Genomic DNA, 21,162 nt, shown 5'->3' with positions numbered 1-21,162 from the left:
TCATACCTTGTAAGCAATATATGAACATTGAATCTTCTTTTGCTTCAGTTGATAGTTGTTCTTTAAAGTTCCCGAATCTTGAGATCTTGACATATGATGAAGCTTGAACTTGAGACTTTTAAAACTTGAATTTTACTAACATTGAAGCTTGAGCTTGAGGTTCAAAATAAAGAACTTTGTCTTGACTTGGACGAAGCTTTAAAAACTTGAACTATTGAAGTTTGAAAGATTGAATTAACACTTGGTGTTATACTTGAACATGAACATGTAATCTTGTATTTGAAGTTCATGAAGTAAAGACCTTTATTCTTGTACATGAGATGCACAATCTTAAATATGTAAATGCGCTACACAAGACATAGATTCCAAAAGGTTTTGTCACTACAAAATTTGAAAATCATAGGAGCTAGAAACCATAGCCCTTACAAATGTTGTCATGGGTAATATTCCTAAAAACCACATAATTATTAGTAGAGTGGGAATGAGTTCCATGTCACTTATAGTATTAAGTCTTTTTAACTCTTCGACCATGTGTATTTTATGGTTAATATGATTTTTAATGAAATTTTCAGCCAACATGATATCAAAGATTTCGTCAACCCGGGTAATATCGAAGCTATATATTCTATGAGTTTTCTATGTGATTGACACAGTTGCTTCTGTTCTAACAAATGCCAAACACACAAATGACTTCTTGGCCACTACCTTGACTGTAACCACCTTGTAGTTAGGATCACAGTAGTATGTTCCAACTAATGAGTTCTTTTTCATTGCTCTTTGAAGAAGGGCTTCATATCAGGATACTTTCCCAATCAAATTACATAAGTCTACAAACTCCGTCCTGATAAAATTTTTATGGAGTCTATATTCCAAATTATCTTAGGTGAGTAGCACAAAATCGACCTCAGTTGTTACTACATTGCATCAGCCTTTTACTCTCTTGAACATGGCAATATAATTTTTGATCGATTCACCAGGCAATTGTCGGAAACCCGAAAGACTGGCCGTAGACATTTCCCATTCGTTATGGAAGAATTGGGTGTGAAATTTATCATCCATCTCTTGCCAGGTTTGGATGAAGTTTAGCAACAAATTAGAATACTAAGTGAAGGCAACTGCAGTTAAGGAATGTCTAAACAATTGTAACTTATGATAATCATTGTTAGCCAATTCACCACATTATATTGTAAATTGGCCTATGTACTCTATGATTGATAGACCAATGTCACCGATGAAAAGTACAAAGTTTAGTTGATAATTCTTGAGCAATGGATATTGTTAATTGATCCATTTAGGATAAAGTTTGTAATATATTTGAGTAGTAGTATGGCTAAGAATTTGCCCCGCCACTTCTTGGACCAATTGCAAAATCTAATCTCAATATAGTTGCTGAGGATTGGCAATTGGTGGCAGATCTAGACATACCGGGTATGGTCTCAGGTTGTAAGGCGGGTTTCTAGAGAAAGGGTGCCCCTATGTACTCTTTGATTTCTAACTTAAGGAATGAAGTTTCTGGCCTCTTACTCAGGTTGCCTGAATTCAGAAGGCAGATGTGTATTCCACAAACCATATGTTGGAGCTGGATGCGTATTCCGTTGTGGGAGTGGTGATCAATTCCGTTGTGGGGGTGGTGATCAATCCAAGACAACAATCCTAAATGCAAGGCCACGATGTAGTTTTAATTCAATGAGACCTATATCGAATCTTCCATGACTTATATTTGTGCATTTCTAAACACACTCCAGAATTGGAACTAAACTTAGGATTAAATATTAGGTAGATCCAAAGCTCAATTGGACCCCACCCTAGAAAAGTGGGACAGTGACACTCACTGTTGAAACCTTCTTAGGGCCCACTGTGTTGTTTATTTGACATCCAACCTGTTAATAAGTAAATCAAGACATGGGTGAAGGGAAAACACAAATACTGACTTGATCCAAAACTTCAGTAGCCCTCAAAAAAGTTTTTAATGGTAGGTATTCAATCCCCACTGTTCCCTGTGCGGGGGTACACATGAGCTTGGGATCTGCCTCATTCTTTGGCTCATGCCATAAAATGGTCTCTCCAAATGGATGGACGGTGCGGATACAACACATAGATCATGGTGGGGCCCACAGAAACCTGGTGACATCTACCGATTCTCTCCTCGCGAGATTCGCTATAGCATTCATCGAAGACTTACGGCACGACTTGGACTCATATTCTCCTTCACTCAAAATCACGGCTGTGTAAAAAGGAACTCCAGAACTCCAAACGCTAGCTTTTGCTTCAGCAATGGCGGAAACCCTAATCTTCAAAACCCTAATCTCTCTCCTCATCTTCTTCCCAATCCTCAGCAACGCCTTCTCTCCAGAGAACCCCACCGATCAACGGCTCCTGGTCCTCCTCGACGATCTCGCCATCAAATCGTCCCACTCGATCTTCTTCAACTCCCTAAGATCCCGAGGATTCGATCTGGATTTCAAGCTCGCAGAAGATCCGAAACTCTCCTTGAAGAGATATGGGCAGTTTCTGTACGATGGACTCATCCTTTTCTCGCCATCCATCAAACGTAAGAACTGCAAGCAATGCTTTTCTACTGTTTTGATTTTTACAAGCCCCCGAAATTGTTATTTACGCCCCCAAAAGCGCATTTTGATCACTGCAGTTATCGTTCAAAATGCATGGGTGAAAGCTTTTCATAATAAAATTGTCACTTTAGGGGGTGGGATTTTCAAAATTTAAGGCGTGAGATGTCATTGTCTTGGTTGAATTCTTGCTATTGAAGGTTTTGTTGGCATTGTTCCAAAGTGCTCGACACTTACGCATCCGTATCTAGGCAAGCATTTGGTCGGTCTGGATCACTGTGACGAGCAACTGGTGGGCCCCACAGGAAATTGAAATTGTAGTGCACAGGACCCTCCATTGACCGTTCATGTGATGGGCCACCAAGATCCCACATTTGGATCCCCATTTGTTGGCAAGGGTTGACCATCCAATCAGTCTTGTCTTTTTTCTTTTTTAGTTAAATATCATCTGCTAACCACAATATGGTCCACTACATGGATGGTTCTGATCACGGAGGGTGGGTGCCATGCATTATGGATGGAGCTGCGGACGGCAAATCTCAGAAGCCTTCTCGACTATCTCCTTTCTCCTATTGTTGTATGGCTTTTAAAGTTTTAAAAATTCTCAGGTTTTGGGGGTTCGTTGGACTTGGCTGCTGTTCTGGAATTCGTTGATTCCGGGCATGATCTGATCATCGCGGCAGATTCTTCTGCATCTGATTTGATCCGTGACATCGCTGCCGAATGTGGTGTTGACTTTGACGAGGCAAGTAGCTCAGTTGATTTTGGAATGTCTATTTATTTTTATTTTTTAAATTTCTTATTTTAAGTTTTTGCATTTGTTGTTGAGTACAGGATGCTTCTGCTGTGGTTATTGATCATACTAGCTATGCAGTGTCGGTTGAAGAAGGTGATCATACTTTGATTGCAAGTGATGATTTCATTCACTCAAATGTGATGTTGGGGGACAAAAATATGGAGGCAAGTGTTGATCTATCTTTATTCTTTGCTGCTTCTTTTTTGGTGCGTTAAAAATAATAACAATAAGAATTGGAATATTGCCGTTTCATCATCAATGTAGTGTAACTGGAGAAGGGCTGTCAGCTGTGAAAAGCATGCATTGTGTTGTGACAGAAAATGCACACAATGAAGGATGGCAATTAGTGTGTATGGTTTTGGGATGATGGGATAATCGATGGTGGAATTAGACTGGACAATTGCCAGTTTTGTAGAAAATAAAGACCTTAAACATTCATATATTCCTGGTCTTATTGAAATCTAGCAAATAAGTGAGTTGACGATGTTTGATGTGAGTAACGGCATGCTTCATCCTCGTTGAAACACGAATCATTGATCTTGAGGTTTCTATGGAAATACCTAACAGTGCCATACTTCAGAGGATCTTGTCAACCTTGCATGTATAGCTTTCAACTTGTCGACCTTGCATGTCAATTGCACAAATGGCTGCCAATTGTATTTTGGATGAAAGTAGGACTGCAGGATCAGGTTAAATGGAAGAATAGTGGTGCAGGATTCTTGTAGTAATAACTGATCATCATTCACCACTTATAAACCATGCAGGTTGATTCTATTGACTGATAAGGGTATTTATTTTCCCGAGCCTTTTCAGCCCCCCATTGTCATCTGTAGCCTTGAATTTATTTTATTTATTTTTTTATCAAAGATTAATCTGGATTTGATGTGTTAGGCTTATGACATATTTTCTGGCTAGTTTGTTTGGTTACGTATATCTGAATAGACTTTCAAATATTACCAGGACCTATTTTACCTAATGAGCTCGGCAGTGCTATGAACTGCATATTGGTTTGTTTCATTCTGGCTGCAATTCATAATGAATAATTAAGGATGCAAATCACTAGTATCATCATCATCTAAGCCTTATTCTAAGTAATTGAGTTGGCTACACAAACTTTTCCACCATTCCACCCAATCAAGGACAACATCCTCAGTTAAACCATAAGTCATAAAGTATTTTCTTACTACTTCCACCCACATCCTTTTATGCCTTCCCCTTGCCCTTTTTGAGCCTTTAACTTGAACCAATTCTCTCCTACTAGAAGTTGCACAAGATTTGATCTGTATCAATATCAAGGTATTCAAAATCGGTTACATTAACTATAGCAGTCATAACCATTACATGTTATAGGGTCGAAATTGCCGTTACAGAAAAAATAGGCCATAGCGATGCTATAATGGTCCCGTAACAGCTTTGTAACGGTTCCATAACAGTTTTTTTTTTTTTTTTTAAAATTTTATTTTTAATTTTTATTTTTCAAAAAAAAAAAAAAAAAGAGGCATAACGTCCGATACAGGAGCTGTAACGGCTGTCACGGCCCGTATCATAACAGTAACAGTTGTGGCCGTTACCATTACAGAACACCTTGATCAATATCAAGCATTTTTAAGGAATAGCATGCAGATGCTAAGACATGTGAGGATGTCCTTGTAGTAGGGAAATTCAGGATATGGTTTGAAATTGACTAGTGTAATTCTTAAGAATAGCGTCATTGCCATCAACTCTGAAAAAGAAAAAGAAATGGTCTGGTCTTTTCTGTGGGAAATTGTGAGACATACCTACTTCTCAGTCTTATGGAAGTTATGAATATACCCAATATCCATATATTTTTTAATTGATAACAATACCCATAACTTTTATTGATTTAGACCAGTGAAGATTAGGGCTATACACGAACCGAGTTAGCTCGCTTGACTCGACTCGAAAAAGCTTGATTCGACTTGGTTCGAAATTGAGTTTGAGCTGAGTCGAGCTGATTTTTTGAGCTCGAAAAAATTTCGAATCGAGTTTGAGCTTGCCCAAGCTCGACTCGACTTGGATTGAACCCAACTCGAATTGAACTCGGATTGAACCAGTTCGGTGACTCGGTTACTTTGATATTGATGTTGCTCACCAAGTGTTTGATGAAATGACTCAACAAAGTGTCGGCTGGTGGCAAGGCAGGTATGTTTCATCAAACAAATCCCCTTTTTTTCTTGATTTTGATGTTGCCTACAAGGTGTTTGATGAAATACCTGTAAAACTGCTACTAGTGCTTTACATTCAGTGAGAATTTAAAGATGCAGTCCATGTGTTTGTGAAAATGCTGAATAGGCGAACTCGGCTTGATCTTGGCTCAAACTCGGCTCGAACTGGCCCGAGCTACTGACCGAACGAGCTGAGCTGGCTAGTCAGGCTCGAGGACCGAGTCGAGCCAAGTTCGAGCTGAGATGAGCTAGCGGCCGAGTTGAGTCGAGCTATGCCAAGCTCAACTTGGTTCGACTTGTGTACACCTCTAGTGAAGATGATCATAGATGCCTACACCTAGTGAACCGTGTTCATTCAAATATAGGAACCGTGAACCACCAATTGGTTATCTGAACCAGCTTACTTGGGCCAAGACTTAAAGTAAAGCATATATTTGGTGCTGTAGGTCGGATGGTTTGTAAATGAATCATGTTACATTGAGAATTTATTTTGAGACCAGCTATTGAATTTTGCCATTTTTTTTTTAATTTTTATTTTTGTCTTTCAAGAGGCAGGGAGGGTGTGAAGGGATTTGATCCATTTCCCTCATTGTGATACATTTTATTTTCTTGTGTGACTTGTGAGTCTGACATTTTATTGCACAACGTTGACTGTGAATGTTTCCAGCTGTGCCTTTAGATGATTTCATCTCTTGCTATGGTAGAATAATCAACATACTGATTAATGTTTGTAATTATTTTAAAATAAAATGACACAGGCCCCTGTACTTTTTCGAGGAATTGGTCATTCCTTAAATGCTGCAAATAGCCTGGTAAGATTTTCAAGTAATTTATTTGTCTTCCTCTTGTAAGATTTTTTTGGGCTTCCATTTGTATCAGAACTGCAATTTCTTTATCTTGATGTATTCTTTTGCTTCCTTAGAATGAAATAGTTCTCAAAAAAATAAAAAATAAAAAAAAATAAAAAAATGCAAGAAATATTTTACATAGGCTGATTTTTCAGCCAAACTATCTGAAAGCTACAAAAATCAGTGTGCTGTCTTCAACTTCACTTGTTTCGTAGGATTCATGTTCTTTTATTGCTTGCTCATGATTTGCACACTATTTAATAGGTTTTGAAGGTTCTCTCAGCCTCTCCTTCAGGATATTCTGCAAATCCAGAGACTAAGTTGTCAAAGCCTCCATCCCTCACTGGATCTGCAATTTCATTAGTTTCTGTTGTGCAGGTAATTTGATGCTCTGTTGAGTTTGATCTAACTATACACGCACCACTTCTCTATGTATGCAGTTTGTTTGTTTCTAATGCTTTTTTTTTTTTCTTTTTTTTTTCTTTTTCTTTTTATATCATTGCTGGTTTTTGTTGGACAAATCCTTCCATATGTTCCAAGTAACCATTATTTAATTGGACAAATGCTTCCCTTCATTCCAAGTAACCATTATCTACGTATATTTTAAGTTCCTATTCTACCTCCTTAGATCTTCCATTATTGTGGCTTGTAGTCAGATTATAGGCCATTTGACATAATAGCAATACCTTTACTTAACTGATCCTTTTTTGTCCTGTCTGACATAACGCTTCTTTACATCCCCTGTACACAAGTGGTTTCTAGGTTACTAGCACACATGGGACCATTACATTTTTGCCACCAACTTACAACCCAGCTTCTAGACTGACTTCTTTATAAAGATGCCAATATGTGTCTATTACTTTGCATAGGTCTGTTAGTTTCTGTAAGCTACTACTTTTGTTGCTCTGTTATTAGTTTGCAAATGGCTACGATTTTTGCTGTCTCTATAAACCAATCTTAATATGCTTATTAGAGTTGTTTTTTTTTTTTTTCTTTACCTTTTCTTCTTCTTTCTGTTATCAGGCAAGAAATAATGCACGTATCTTGATCTCTGGCTCGTTAGATTTGTTTAGTAATAGGTATGCTGTATTTTTCAGTTATTCTAGATTTCAGTTTTTCCTGTTTTTTCTCTGCCATTTACTCCTTTCCTCTTACAAACCATAGCATTGCAATTCAGATTGTTCAGATCAGGTGTGCAGAAGGCTGGAAGCTCAACCAAGTGAGTTGGAGTGTTTTTTTTTTTTTTTTTAATAAATATTTTCTTAATTTGTGGATATACTTGGTCTTGCTTTGGTAGCTAGAACTTTATATTCTTTGCCTTGGTTTTCATCCATTGATGTTGGTGGCCAGAAAGCGTCTACAGCCAATACGATTGCTATTGTTCAAGAGAAGTATTGGTAAGGGGTTCCCTGTGATACGGAGTGTTACCAGTATTACCTAGATCACCAATCCCTCCTATATATTATGTATTCTGGATTGTGCAATCTGGATTTTGGGCCATTTGTTATCTGGATTTTTTTTAAACCTTTTTTTTTAAAAGATAACATAAATTTTATTTATCAAAAGAGCTTAGCTAAGGGAATAGAGTTTCCCATACAAAGGGCTGATTGGCCAACACTCTCCTTAGAATCCTTAGCCAAGCCATTGGTGCGAAATTGGCCTCTCCCTGCACTGAACGAAATGTTTAGCCTGGTGATGAGAGAGATATTTTTGAATATAAAACACGTCTCTTCTTTTGCCCATTTTATGACATTTGAAGAGTCACCTTTGACAATAATCTTTTCGGTCAACTCTCTAACTTAAAATGCAAAGAGTTTCTCTTAAGGCCAAGGCTTTTGAGCTGCACCTTGTGGATGGGACCCAAGAAAGCCAACATGATATGTCCTCTATCATCCCTTGGATGCCCCCTATACCCAAATGCCCTTTATCATCTGGATTTGCTATTTCTACTGATTTGAAATTATGGTCTATACTCTTATTGTTGATTAGGTTCTACTGAATTTATATCTAGAACGTATAGACCGATACTCTGATTTATGCAATTGTAGGAAAGCAGAGTGCTATGCATGCATGATCTCCTAGCACTGTAGCGGACTGCGATCCAGGTTACCTTGCTGTGTAGTGGCTTATCTCTGAATGATCTTCTCTCCAATGCAATCTATTGTTAGCCCACCAGTCATAGTCCTTGATTATTGGCTCACCTCTTTGTATCATGTGTAGATCTACACAGGGTAGCATCTATCCTGCTGTACTTTGTCTCCATTGAGCTGTTGCTCTTAGGGCCCATTTGGTGTTGCTTCTAGCAAGGGAAAAATTCATTCCAAATGAACAATTCTTTGGGATTGTTTATTTAGAATATTCTTATGCAAAATTGATTCCTAGTAAACTTGTTTGGGTAAGTGATTAGTGGCCTGTATGAGTTTTTGGATTAGGCTGATTTTTGGAGTGGCCCTTCATCTTGGTGAGGCACATGCAAGGTGTATTAAGGCTTTAATGGCTGTTACATAATGGTATTCGCAGTGTTCGAAGTATCGGTATCACTACCAGTTTCGTTGGCCGGGGATACAGAAACAATATCGATATTGCTGATAATATCGTTGATAACCAAAAATGCAGGGAAACATGGGGAAAATGGTAGAATTTTCAGTGAAACTTTAAGAGATACACATATTTGCTGATAATATCGTTATTGCTAATAATATCGATATTGTTGATAATATCGATATTGCTGATAATATCGTTGATAACCAAAAATGCTAAAATACTCATATTTGCTTATTTAGGAATAAAAAATTGCAAAAAGAATGCATATATAATAAGTTTCCATTTAATTGGGGCCTCAAAACATGTGTAGTAAGAAATTAGTCCAACCATCCCATCTAACCATCCAACCATCCATCCAACCTTCCATTAAACATCCATCGATGTTTCAAAATATCGACAACACATGATATTTTGCTAATAAATCATCAATAACTGGAAATGAAACAAAAGATTGTGGTCTTGATATCGCGCATGTTGCCATAACGATAATATCGAGATATTATCAATATTATCATTGACAAATTGAACACTACATACAAGCATGTGCTCACAAAAAAATTGAAATGATTTTTTTTCTTTTTTAAATAAACAAATTTTGTGATATCAATACGTTGGTGATATTATTGAAATATCGCCGATACAATTGTGATACAAGCGACACCTAGAATTTACACAGTCGAAAATATTGGTGATGCATTGCCGATGTCGGTACATTGGCTATCTAGCAACTCCTAGAATTTACGCAATTGAAAATATTGGCAATACACAAGCGATACTTAGCGATACATTGCTGATACCTGAAATTTCTGATACTACTTGTGTTATCGGTCTTGCCGAGCTGGAAATAAAGATAATATTGGGGATATTTTGATAATAATGTATATACTTCGAACAATGGGTATTGGTCATACCCTTTATGCATTACGGTCTAGCATGGCGACCCTTTTTTCCAAAAAAGAAAAGAAAAAGCATACCTCTTCTCCTTCTTTGGCATGTAGCCAATCCATAGGGTGGCCCATTGGTTCAATAGTCCCGATGATGAGAAATGATCGCCACATGTACGGTGAGGATGGAACTGAATAATATACAAGGAAATGTGAAATGAGAGAGGAAAAACTCTTCTTTTTCTTATTCTTCTTCTCTTTTCTCCTTTCTTCTTCTCTGCTGCTCTGCAGTCTCTCTTCCTCTCCCTCTTGTCATTCTAAAAATGAAAAAAAAAGGGATTTAGAGGGGTGACATGGCTTAATACTAGCCAAGCGTTTAAAAGGACTTGTATGATACCCTTGTGGTGTATGATGCTTGATACACTTTCCCTCAGAAACGGCACACGTGGCACTTATTAAATCAAACTAAACTGATTAAAATATGGGACCCGTTTTTACCAAGGTGTCCCGTATCGATATTTTCGAGATCATTTTAGAGCACCCAAAAATGAATTATATCGAGAGATCATCTAGACCACACCAAAAATAGCGGGATAATGATTTTCACTAAATAATGTACAGGTAATGTTTATTTTCCATCTAATCGATTCCACAGTGGGCCCCACCATAATATATATGTTTTATCCATATCGTCCATCCATTTTGCCACGTCATTTTAAGTCAGGATTCAAAAAATTAGTAATATCCAAATCTCAGGTGGACCACACCATAGGAAATAGTGGTTATAGAATGCTCACCATTAAAAATTTCCTAAAATCCACTGTAATGTTTATTTTCAATCTAACATATTAATTGGGTCATATTGACGTGGATGAAGGGAAAACACACATGCCAGCTTGATCTAAAACTTTTCTAGCCCCCAATAAATTTTTAACGGTGAATGTTTAATTATTATTGTTTCTTACGGTGCAATTCACCCGAGCTTTGGATGTGCCTCATTTTTGGGCTCATGCCCTAAAATTATTTGGCAAAATGGATGGATGGTGTAGATATAACACATTCATCACGGGTGAGGCCCAAAAAACTTTGACACGTGTGCTGCACTTTACATCCAAGTCCCTCCTAATTCAAGCCTTAAAAAATTGTACACGAGACATATATTAACTTGAAATTTGACAATTAAATTATGGACTGCAATTGCTAACTCACAATGCCAAAATCAAATTATTTGAATAGTTTTAATTGTTAATTTGTGAACTTTTATTTTTTAAAATAGGGCCTTTTGATTTTGATTTTTTATTTTTTATGATTCACTATCCAATAAATGTCCACCAATTTATAAGTGGGATAATGACAATAAATTGCATGAATTTGAGGCTGATTTGGAGAATAAATTGGTCGTCCAAGTCAGCCCCAAATTAGCAACGCCATCTACCTGAATTTAATTTCATTTTTTTAAAGAACTATTGGGAGAAATGATATCAAGATGTTAAGTATATAAATTACATATTTAAAAAATTAAATATATGAATTTTGTAGTCATATTCAAATTACCTAGTTAAAAAATTAATCAGACAGTCCGATACAACTTCTCACCAAAGAGTGGACCGTTACACCACCATAAACATGTTCCAATTTATAAATGAATGCATATTTGGAATGCTTAGAATATTCTGGATTTAATCCATATTTTTTCATATTTTTTTGGCAAAAAAAAAAAATTGCGCCGTTACGGGCCGTTACGCCCCCGTATCGCCGTTACGCCCCCGTATCCGTATCGGTTTCGGAGGGCACCGTTACGCCAACCGATATCGATATGGGACACCTTGTCTAGCATGGTGACCCTTTTTTCCAAAAAAGAAAAGAAAAAGCATACCTCTTCTCCTTCTTTGGCATGTAGCCAATCCACAGGGTGGCCCATTGGTTCAATAGTCCTGATGATGAGAAATGATCGCCACGTGTACGGTGAGGATGGAACTGAATAATGTACAAGGAAATGCGAAATGAGAGACGAAAAACTCTTCTTCTCTTTTCTCCTTTCTTCTTCTCTGCTGCTTTGCAGTCTCTCTTCCTCTCCCTCTTGTCATTCTAAAAATGAAAAAAAAGGGGATTTAGAGGGGTGACATGGCTTAATACCAGCCAAGCGTTTAAAAGGACTTGTATGATACCCTTATGGTGTACGATGCTTGATACACTTTCCCTCAGAAACGGCACATGTGGCACTTATTAAATCAAACTAAACTGATTAAAATATGGGACCCGTTTTTACCAAGGTGTCCCGTATCGATATCGGTTGGTGTAACGGTGCCCTTCGAAACCGATACGGATACGGGGGCGTAACGGCCCGTAACGGTGCAAATTTTTTTTTGCCTCCAAAAAAATGAAAAAATATGGATTAAATCCGGAATATTCTAAGCATTCCAAATATGCATTCATTTATAAATTGGAACATGTTTATGGTGGTGTAATGGTCAACTCTTTAGTGAGAAGTTGTATCGGACTGTCTGATGAATTTATGAACCAGATAACTTGAATTTGACTACAAAATTCATATATTTAATTTTCTAACTATCTACTATCAATGATAAATATATTAGAATGAATGTAATATGAAAATATCTTACATTAGGTGTTTGCAATTATTTTTGAGGAATTTCTCGAACATATCTGTGCACGTGACTGTGATTCCTGTCTATGACTTGTCATCCTCAAGTCAAAAATATTAAAAAAAAATTTAGTAGTGTCTGATATACTCCCCTGCAACTTAATTAAGGATTACTTGATTGGTTGTCAGGGGAACTATTTTAAATACAAGTTCGGCAGTGTCAAGTGTCTACCCGGCTTCTTACAATAATACTGTTGTGAGCTGTTTGCTACAAATACTTACCTTAATACAAATATATACTCACAATCACAAGTCACCACCAAAATGAAAATCTGCTTTTTTGTGGTTGCTCGACCTCCACATCATTGTCATCGTCACCATCAGGCGGAGGCTGTCCAATAGGTTTAGGTGCTGTATATCCATAATATCTAGTGCCAGAAGAAAATACTAGATCAACGAAACCAGAGGATGACTAATCTTGACTAGGCAACGACTCTGATCCCGAGTAAGGATATCCACCAGTGCCCGTCGAATAACCATACTGGTGCCCATACTCAGGCTGTTGAGAATCTTGAGATTGAGAGTGCGTCTGCTGTGATGAGTAACTTGGATTTGGATCTGGATATCTATAATCATATGGATATTGATCGGGAGGACTACTTCAACATGAATGTGATGGAACAGGCTCAGTATAACCACCATAATCATAATCCAATTGACTATAAGAATATCCATCATAATAACCAAGATCATGAGCCTGGTGATGTTCCGGACCTCCCGGACCTGGTGCACCACTAGATGTACCCTCCTCCTGCTGGCTATATCGTGACTCAGTACACTCATAAGTCCGACCTTGTGTACTACCTCGTCGATGTTCATCGGTATCGCGATCTGTAGACGACTATATAGGGTGCTGAGCAATACCAGAAGTGCCAGCACCAGGGGCAGGGGGGTCATCATCACCATCATTCGACACGGTCACGCTACCACTGCTCGTACTCTTTTGTTGATCTTGAGCTGTACCCTACTTGGCATAAACGATGCCCCTCTTATTGGGTCCAACACATCTGCACGACTCTCTTGTTGCGCTCTACGTATTTCTGGGTCATCAATTTCCAATTTTTCACTATCCTCTTCAATTTGCTTTTCTCTTATTTCCAACCAAGGTAGAAGCGGGTCATCCTCATCATAAATATTGTCCAAGTTTATTGGACAGTACTCTCTGTCATCGACAGCTGTAATGCTCCTATGATGTCGTCGCATTCTTAGTTTTATATTGTAGTGCATGAAGGCAAGTCTATCTGATGTTCTAGTCTGTAATCTATTGCTATTCTTTGAATGAATAAGCGCAAAACAACTCCAATTCCTTTCACAGCTAGATGAAGATGTTGTCTGGCTTAAAACTTTTACTGCAATTTTTTGAAGAGCCTTTGTACTCTCTCCGAAATTAATCCACCATTTGACCGGTTGCAACCTAGATAGTGCATGCTGTGCAAGAACATCTCCAAAGTACCAAGATGATTTCCAAATGTATCTAATTCATTCAACGCCTTTATTTACAGATCTAAGTTAGGGTCTAATCTCTTTATCACATTTTTTAGCCCGACATGAACTTCATCATCCTTAACGAATGATTAGGCATATCTATTCCTAGGATTTAGATAGTAACTTGCTGCATAAAGATTGTGATGGAGTTGTCTTGTCCATCTCCTGTCGATCATCCTCCAATAAGATTCCCAGCTTCCACAATTACGTTGAATTGCCAACTTTGCCTTATCCATGACATTGTATAGGAAGCCCATGGTAGGTGCTTCGTCGGTTTCAATAAGACGGAGTACCCTCATTAGTGGCTCCATCACCTTTAGGATCGACTTGACCTTCTTCCAATATTTATTGTCCCGTATGGTGTTCACAACTTCAACCGGTGTCTCTGATGTCTTCTGCTCATGTTTTGTGTTAAGCCATTCTCAGGAAGCGAACATCTCACTCAACTCTTCCCTATGCTGGAATAAACTCCCTAATGCTATATAAAGTTTGTTGCAAATTTAGTCGCCGCAGGCCTCAACAACTCTCATCCTTTTGTGAACTTTCTCATTATTGTGACTACTTGATTATGATTGTAAATAAACGTCGTCACTTCTCTTGTCCTTTCGACCATTTTCTTAACATTCTTCTTCTTCCTAATATCTTCCAATATAAGATCAATACAATGGGCAACATATGGTGACCAAAAAAGATGATTTCTCTTATTCATCAACATATGTCCTGCAAGCTTATATGATGCTTCATTATCTGTCACAATCTGTACTATATTCCCCAATCTTGTCCACAACTTTATCCATTAGTCCATTAATATAAGTAGAATTTTTTGTTGCCTCTGAGGCATCAATTGACTTGTGGTGTATAGTTACTAAGTGGCAGTACACCATGAAGTTGATCATGCTGCGTCTGGTTGGGCCAGTCCAACCATCACACATGATCGTGCATCCTCTAGCTTGCCATACGGGTTTAAAGGTAGCCACGAATGCTTTCCAGTGTTCGAGTTGTCGGTATCGCTACAAGTTTCGCTGGCTAGAGATAAAGATATAATATCGTTATCGCCGATAATATCGCCGATAACTGGAAATGCAGGAAAAAGGGGGAAACATGGAGAAAATGGTGGAATTTTTCAGTGAAACTTCAGGACTTACTTAATACACATATTTACATATTCAGGAATAAAAAAAAATTGCAAAAAAAATACATTACATAATAAGTTTTCATTTAATGGGACAAAAAAAGCATGCGATGCCATAAAAAATCACTTTAATAACAACCAAAATGAGTTTATATATTACAAATGCAGCTGGCATACAGTAATTAAGACATGTAAAAGTGAATGAATTCAAAGATGCTAAATCAAGGATGGATTGGATTATCCAATCAGTGTGGTTTTTGCATGATAGAGATGTACGTCACAAATCTACTCCTACCATCTGTTTTGAAAGGCCACAATAGGACTCTAAAAGTTAGGCAGATCCAAAAATCTGGTGGTGGACCATACCACTGTTTTTAATGGTGGGCATTTAATCACCACTGTTTCCCTTAGTGTGGTCCACCTGAGATGCAAATATGTCTCATTTTGGACTCATGCCTTAAAATTATCTATCAAAATAAATGGACGACATTGATAAAATATTTATCATTATGATGGCCACACAGAGCATCGACCCATCAATCCAAAGATACAAATAAGTGACACATGCGCACCGTATAAATAAGCATGCTTATCATACCGAGTCAACTATGTGGGGCCCATTGTGATTTATGTATTTTATCCACACCATCCATCCATTTTACAAGATAATTTTAAGGCTTAATCCCAAAGATGAAGCATATCCAATGCTCAAATGGACCACACCATAGGAAACAATGTGAATTGAACATGCCTACCGTTGAAAAATCATTAGGGGCCACAAAAGTTTTGGATCCATGTCATTTTTGTAATTTAACTTCATCCATCTCGGTGTGATCTTATGAACAACTTGGATGACAAATAAATACCACTGTGGCCCATAGCTCCTTGGAAGGTTTCAACTTGGAAGACAAATAAACCTCCCTAGTCCACCACGATGTTTATATACATTCAAATAGTTCATGGTCTCATTCCTGCTGGGATGAATTGAAAATAATAATAATAATAAATAAATAAATAAATAAAAATAGCCCTGGCCTACTGACTCCCACCCACTTAGTGGTGTAGGGGAATAGAGTGGATTATGTGCAACCTTAGCCTTCAGTAAGACAGTACAACACTTATGGTGGGGCCCACCTTGATACATTTATTGTATATCCATCCTGTTCATCTATTTTTAAAAATCAATTTTGGGTATAATCTAAAAAATGAAGTAGATTCAAATCTTTGGTGGACCTTTACATAAGAAATAGTGGTGATTGACCATTAAAACCTTCTCATGGGTTACAAAAGTTTTGGACCAACCTGATATTTGTTCTTTTCCATATAAAGGTTTCCGTGACCTTATCAAAGGGTTGGATGACAAATAAATGTTACAAAAATATAAAAACATTAATATAGGCTCAAAGAAGTTTTTAATGGTGGAGGTTCAACCACCACTCTTTCTTAAAATATGGCCCAGCTTAGATTTCGATCTGCTTCATTTTTTGGGCTAGTGTCTTATAATGATCTGGAAAAACCTATGGGCGGCGTGGATAAAAAATAAATACATCAATGTGGGCCCCGCCGTGAGAGACGCACCACTGTTTGTAAAGCCGTAATTGCACCGAGTTCATTCTCTCAAAAGGGAGCTTTCATCTTGGCTGGTGTACCAAGTAGCTGGGTGTATTGACGTAAGTTCTGTGGGTCCCATCATGAGGTATGTGTTATATCCAAACCGTCCATTCATTTTATGAGCTCGTATTAAGGCTTGAGTTGAAAAATAAGACAGATATAAAGATCAAGTGGACCACACCGCAAAAAGCAGTGGGGGATTGAACGTATACCATTGAAACCCTTTTGGGGGTCACATAAGTTTTGGATCAATATTATACGTGTTTTTCCTCTTAATCCAGGTATTTTTGACCTTATGAACAGATTGGATTGAAAATAAACTTTATGGTGGGCCCTACGAATGTTTTAACGGTGAAAATCATTACCCACTGCTATTTCTGGTGTGGTCCATTTGAGCTTTGGCTATGATTTATTTTTTGACTCATGCTCTAAAATGATTTTGAAAAATGGATGAATGGTATGGATGTAATAAATACATCATTTTGGGGCCCATTTAACTTTGATCTCCTTTGAACCGTTCGTACAACTCGGAGCTCGAGGAGCTTCAGTGCTCGTCATCGCATGACATGTACCCATGCTGGTGTATACACCAGTCCACTTGCTTCCCTTTCGTCTCATCTTCAACGAAAAATCTTCAATCGTTTTTTCCACGTAAAAAAAATCCCAAATATCTTTCCCCAAATTTCTCTCTTTTTCAAATCCCAACCCAAATCCCCTTCAACCTCGCCGAAATTGGGTTTCTTTCAAACCTATTCTTTTCAAAGAAAAAAAAGAAGAAGAGATTTCTTACCTTTGAAAATCCGGCGCTGTAGACCGTGATTGGCCCACCAAATCCATCCGAAAGCCACTCCTGCAGGCAGATTTTGAGAAAAAAATGGTAAGAGATTTTTTTTTTTCTATATCTATTTTGTTTTCTTTAAATAATAGGGAGAGTTGTCGCTGATAATTATTTTTTTCCCGATAAAATCGAAAATATCGTCGATATTTCGTCGACATTAGGAAGAGAAACGAATTTTTGGTGTTTCGGTATCGTCGGTCCAGCGACACCAATAATATCGGCGATATTATCGATTTTTTGTCGACAATGAAAACACTGATGCTTTCACATCCGCATACTCTGCATCTGTCCATTTTCCCCTAATCTCCTTAGCCGTGGGAGCTTTTATTCCTTCATCTGCTTCTGCTGCTGCATCAATTATCACCTGCCAATATGGAGAATTGGCCGCGTTAGGAGGTATGTTGGCATGTATAAGTAACTTTGCTGCTGCTCTATCTAATTTCTCAACGGACGTTCTACTCCACATTTGTCTTATCTTCTTTTGTTTAGTTGATTCTTTCCTAAACAAGATTGGATCAATAGAGGGTCTCATAGGCTCATTTACTTCTTCATCCAAACGTATAGGGGCATCATGTGAAGATGTCTGCCAAACACACGTCGTAACCCACCAAACGTATAGGGGCTCATTTACCCTTTCGATGTGCCAAATGTTGTTTGAGATGGGTAATTCCACCAGTTACTATTTTATCACAATACTTGCACCTCATTTGGTGCCTAGTACCACCAACCCTCTCACAATGTTGTCATCCAATATCCTCACTCACTTGTTGTTGGCCAGACCCAGACATTTCTTTAGGTTTAGGTAGATACTAGATAATTAGATATAAATTAGATATGAGTATGACCTATGTCAATAAAGATGACTTTATGTTCTAACCAAACCCTAAGAAGCTTCAAAACCTGTCCAATATAAGCAAATAAAAATATAAAGTCATTAATTTGAAAATAGAAAAAAATATATAATGACACCACAAACCTGTAAAATGCACATTAATATGTTCTACTATGATTAACACATCATATTGTATGATTAAAACAACAAAACATACATTAAAAAATGATTTTTCGAATTTTTTTTAAAAAGGGCCATAATTATTGCATAAATAGAAAAAAAATATAAAATGACACCACAAATTTGTACAATACACATTAACATGTTCTACTATGATTAACACATCATATTGTATGATTAAAACAACAAAACATACATTAAAAAATGATTTTTCGAATTTAAAAAAAAAGGGCCATAATTATTGCGTAAATAGAAAAAATATAAAATGACACCACAAATCTATAAAATGCACATTAACATGTTCTACTATGATTAACACATCATATTGTATGATTAAAACAGCAAAACATACATTAAAAAATGATTTTTCGAATTTTAAAAAAAAGGGCCATAATTATTGCGTAAATAGAAAAAAATATAAAATGATACCACAAATCTGTACAATGTACATTAATATGTTCTACTATTGATTAACACATCATATTGTATTATTAAAACAGCAAAACATACATTAAAAAATGATTTTTTGAATTTTAAAAGAAAGGGCCATAATTATTGCATAAATAGAAAAAAATAGAAAAAAATATAAAATGACACCATAAATCTGCACAATGCACATTAACATGTTCTACTATGATTAACACATCATATTGTATGATTAAAACAACAAAACATACATTAAAAAATGATTTTTCGAATTTTTTTTAAAAAAGGGCCATAATTATTGCGTAAATAGAAAAAAATAGAAAAAAATATAAAATGACACCACAAATCTGTAAAATGCACATTAACATGTTCTACTATGATTAACACATCATATTGTATGATTAAAACAACAAAACATATATTAAAAAATGATTTTTCGAATTAAAAAAAAAGGCCCATAATTATTGCGTAAATAGAAAAAAAATATAAAATGACACCACAAATCTGTAAAATGCACATTAATATGTTCTACTATGATTAACACATCATATTGTATGATTAAAGCAGCAAAACATACAATAAAAAGTATAAATAACTATTTTTGACGAATTTCTGAAAAATGGCCCACCAAGCTTCGATTCAAGAAAATCTGTAAATATAATGTGTTTTTATCTCAAATACCAAGCCAAGGTTGGTCGAAAATAGTAGTAGAAGGATTGAGTGAGAGTTTGGAAGCAAATGGTTTCAAAAAAATGAAAAAACGAAGCTTAAAAAGGCAAAAAAAAAATATGACCGTTACGGGCTAGCCGTTACGAGTCAATAACGGCCGTTGCGCCCGTAACGGCCGTTACGGTAGCAAAATCGGGCCATCGCCCGTTACGCCCCCGTATCACGTAACGGATCCCACCGTTGCCGTTACATATCGGCCGTTACGGCCGATATGTAACCGATATGGGACAACCTGGTTTTTACTTAGTTATAGTCCCAAAATCAGATTGTTTAAATGATCCTACCCGTTGCTGTTTGTTGAAATAGGACTGCTAGGTATTTTTCATCCTTTATCGTCCAATAGATGTCCACTGATCTAATAGTTGGATGAAGAAATGATCATAAGCTGATTGCATGAGTGGGATGAGCACTTTAGATTTCATGAATTTTGGACTGATTTGGGGGCATTCGAGCTGTTCTCCAAATCGATGACACTATTCATCCGAATAATTCAATTTCTTTTTCTTATAATTACTTGAGGAGAATGATGTTAATGTTTAGGGATATGCATTAGTGGGATGGTGCCATGGAAGATGCAGATGTATGCCAATCACTGCTTTAAAAGGTGACATCTCCGTGGACCTTTTGGCTGAGTTATTATAGGCAAATTCATCAATGAGTGTTGCAAGGTCCTATGTAGTTATATGATTGTGGACAAGACACTGTAATAACTTGTTCAAGCTGTGGTTACTTGAGTGCTTCATTGTCAGATTATAATACAAATTCTTTGCTAATAAAATAGGGACGTCAGTGTCGTAGGGTCTAAACAACGGCATAGAAAAGTTATAAGTTGAGCATTGTTGCTTCGCATCGAAGAGATTTTTGGTGAAGGATGCTATTGGATGACCCTCCTGACTAAGGACCTCACTAATGTCAATGTTGGAAGTGTCGCAGTTCAACTCAAACACCTCAAAGTCTAGAAGGTGCAAAATTGGAGCTTTTATCATCGTATGTTTGATCCTATCAAAGGCTCTTGTTGTTGCACTTGACCATTGAAACTCTCTTTACTTCATGTAATCAGTGATCAGAGTCATGACGCTACTATAGTTCTGCATAAAGCGTCTATGAAATGTGGCGATGACATGAAAACTATGAACTTCAAAGATAGTGGTAGGTATTGGCCAACAAACAATGCTTTTTACTTTGGTGGGGCCCACTTCTACACCTTGTAATGAGGCAATGTACCCTAAGAAAATTAGATGTACTCATGAAGGTTGACTTTTTAAGGTTGATGTAGAAGCACTTGTGGCGAAAGACTTTAAAGACGACCCAATTGATCAAAGTGCTCCTCGACTGACTGTAGACAAGAATGTCATCAAAGTAGATAACGGCAAACTTGTCAATAAAAGGGTGCAACAATTAGGTCATAACTTATAACGCGCATGAAAGTGTTAGGTGTG

The 21,162-nt window shown here is 37.1% G+C and overlaps 1 protein-coding gene across 1 annotated transcript in view; it reads left to right on the top strand.

Annotated features, from left to right (window-relative positions):
- The first annotated feature begins 2,193 nt into the window (after positions 1 to 2,193).
- The window catches only part of LOC131229881 (dolichyl-diphosphooligosaccharide--protein glycosyltransferase 48 kDa subunit), a 34,984-nt gene continuing 16,015 nt past the window's right edge, over positions 2,194 to 21,162 (top strand). The window contains exons 1-7 of the mRNA XM_058225929.1: positions 2,194 to 2,551; positions 3,176 to 3,312; positions 3,402 to 3,527; positions 6,308 to 6,361; positions 6,662 to 6,775; positions 7,421 to 7,476; positions 7,575 to 7,616. Coding sequence (XP_058081912.1) covers positions 2,275 to 2,551; positions 3,176 to 3,312; positions 3,402 to 3,527; positions 6,308 to 6,361; positions 6,662 to 6,775; positions 7,421 to 7,476; positions 7,575 to 7,616 — 806 coding nt within the window. The 5' untranslated portion in view covers positions 2,194 to 2,274. The remainder of the gene's footprint in view (positions 2,552 to 3,175; positions 3,313 to 3,401; positions 3,528 to 6,307; positions 6,362 to 6,661; positions 6,776 to 7,420; positions 7,477 to 7,574; positions 7,617 to 21,162) is intronic.

This window comes from Magnolia sinica, chromosome 16 (genome assembly GCF_029962835.1).
Source record: "Magnolia sinica isolate HGM2019 chromosome 16, MsV1, whole genome shotgun sequence".
In the NCBI taxonomy this organism is placed as follows: Eukaryota; Viridiplantae; Streptophyta; class Magnoliopsida; order Magnoliales; family Magnoliaceae; genus Magnolia; species Magnolia sinica.
The sequence above is the reverse complement of the archived record's forward strand: the minus strand, read 5'-3'. Positions and strand labels throughout refer to the sequence as shown.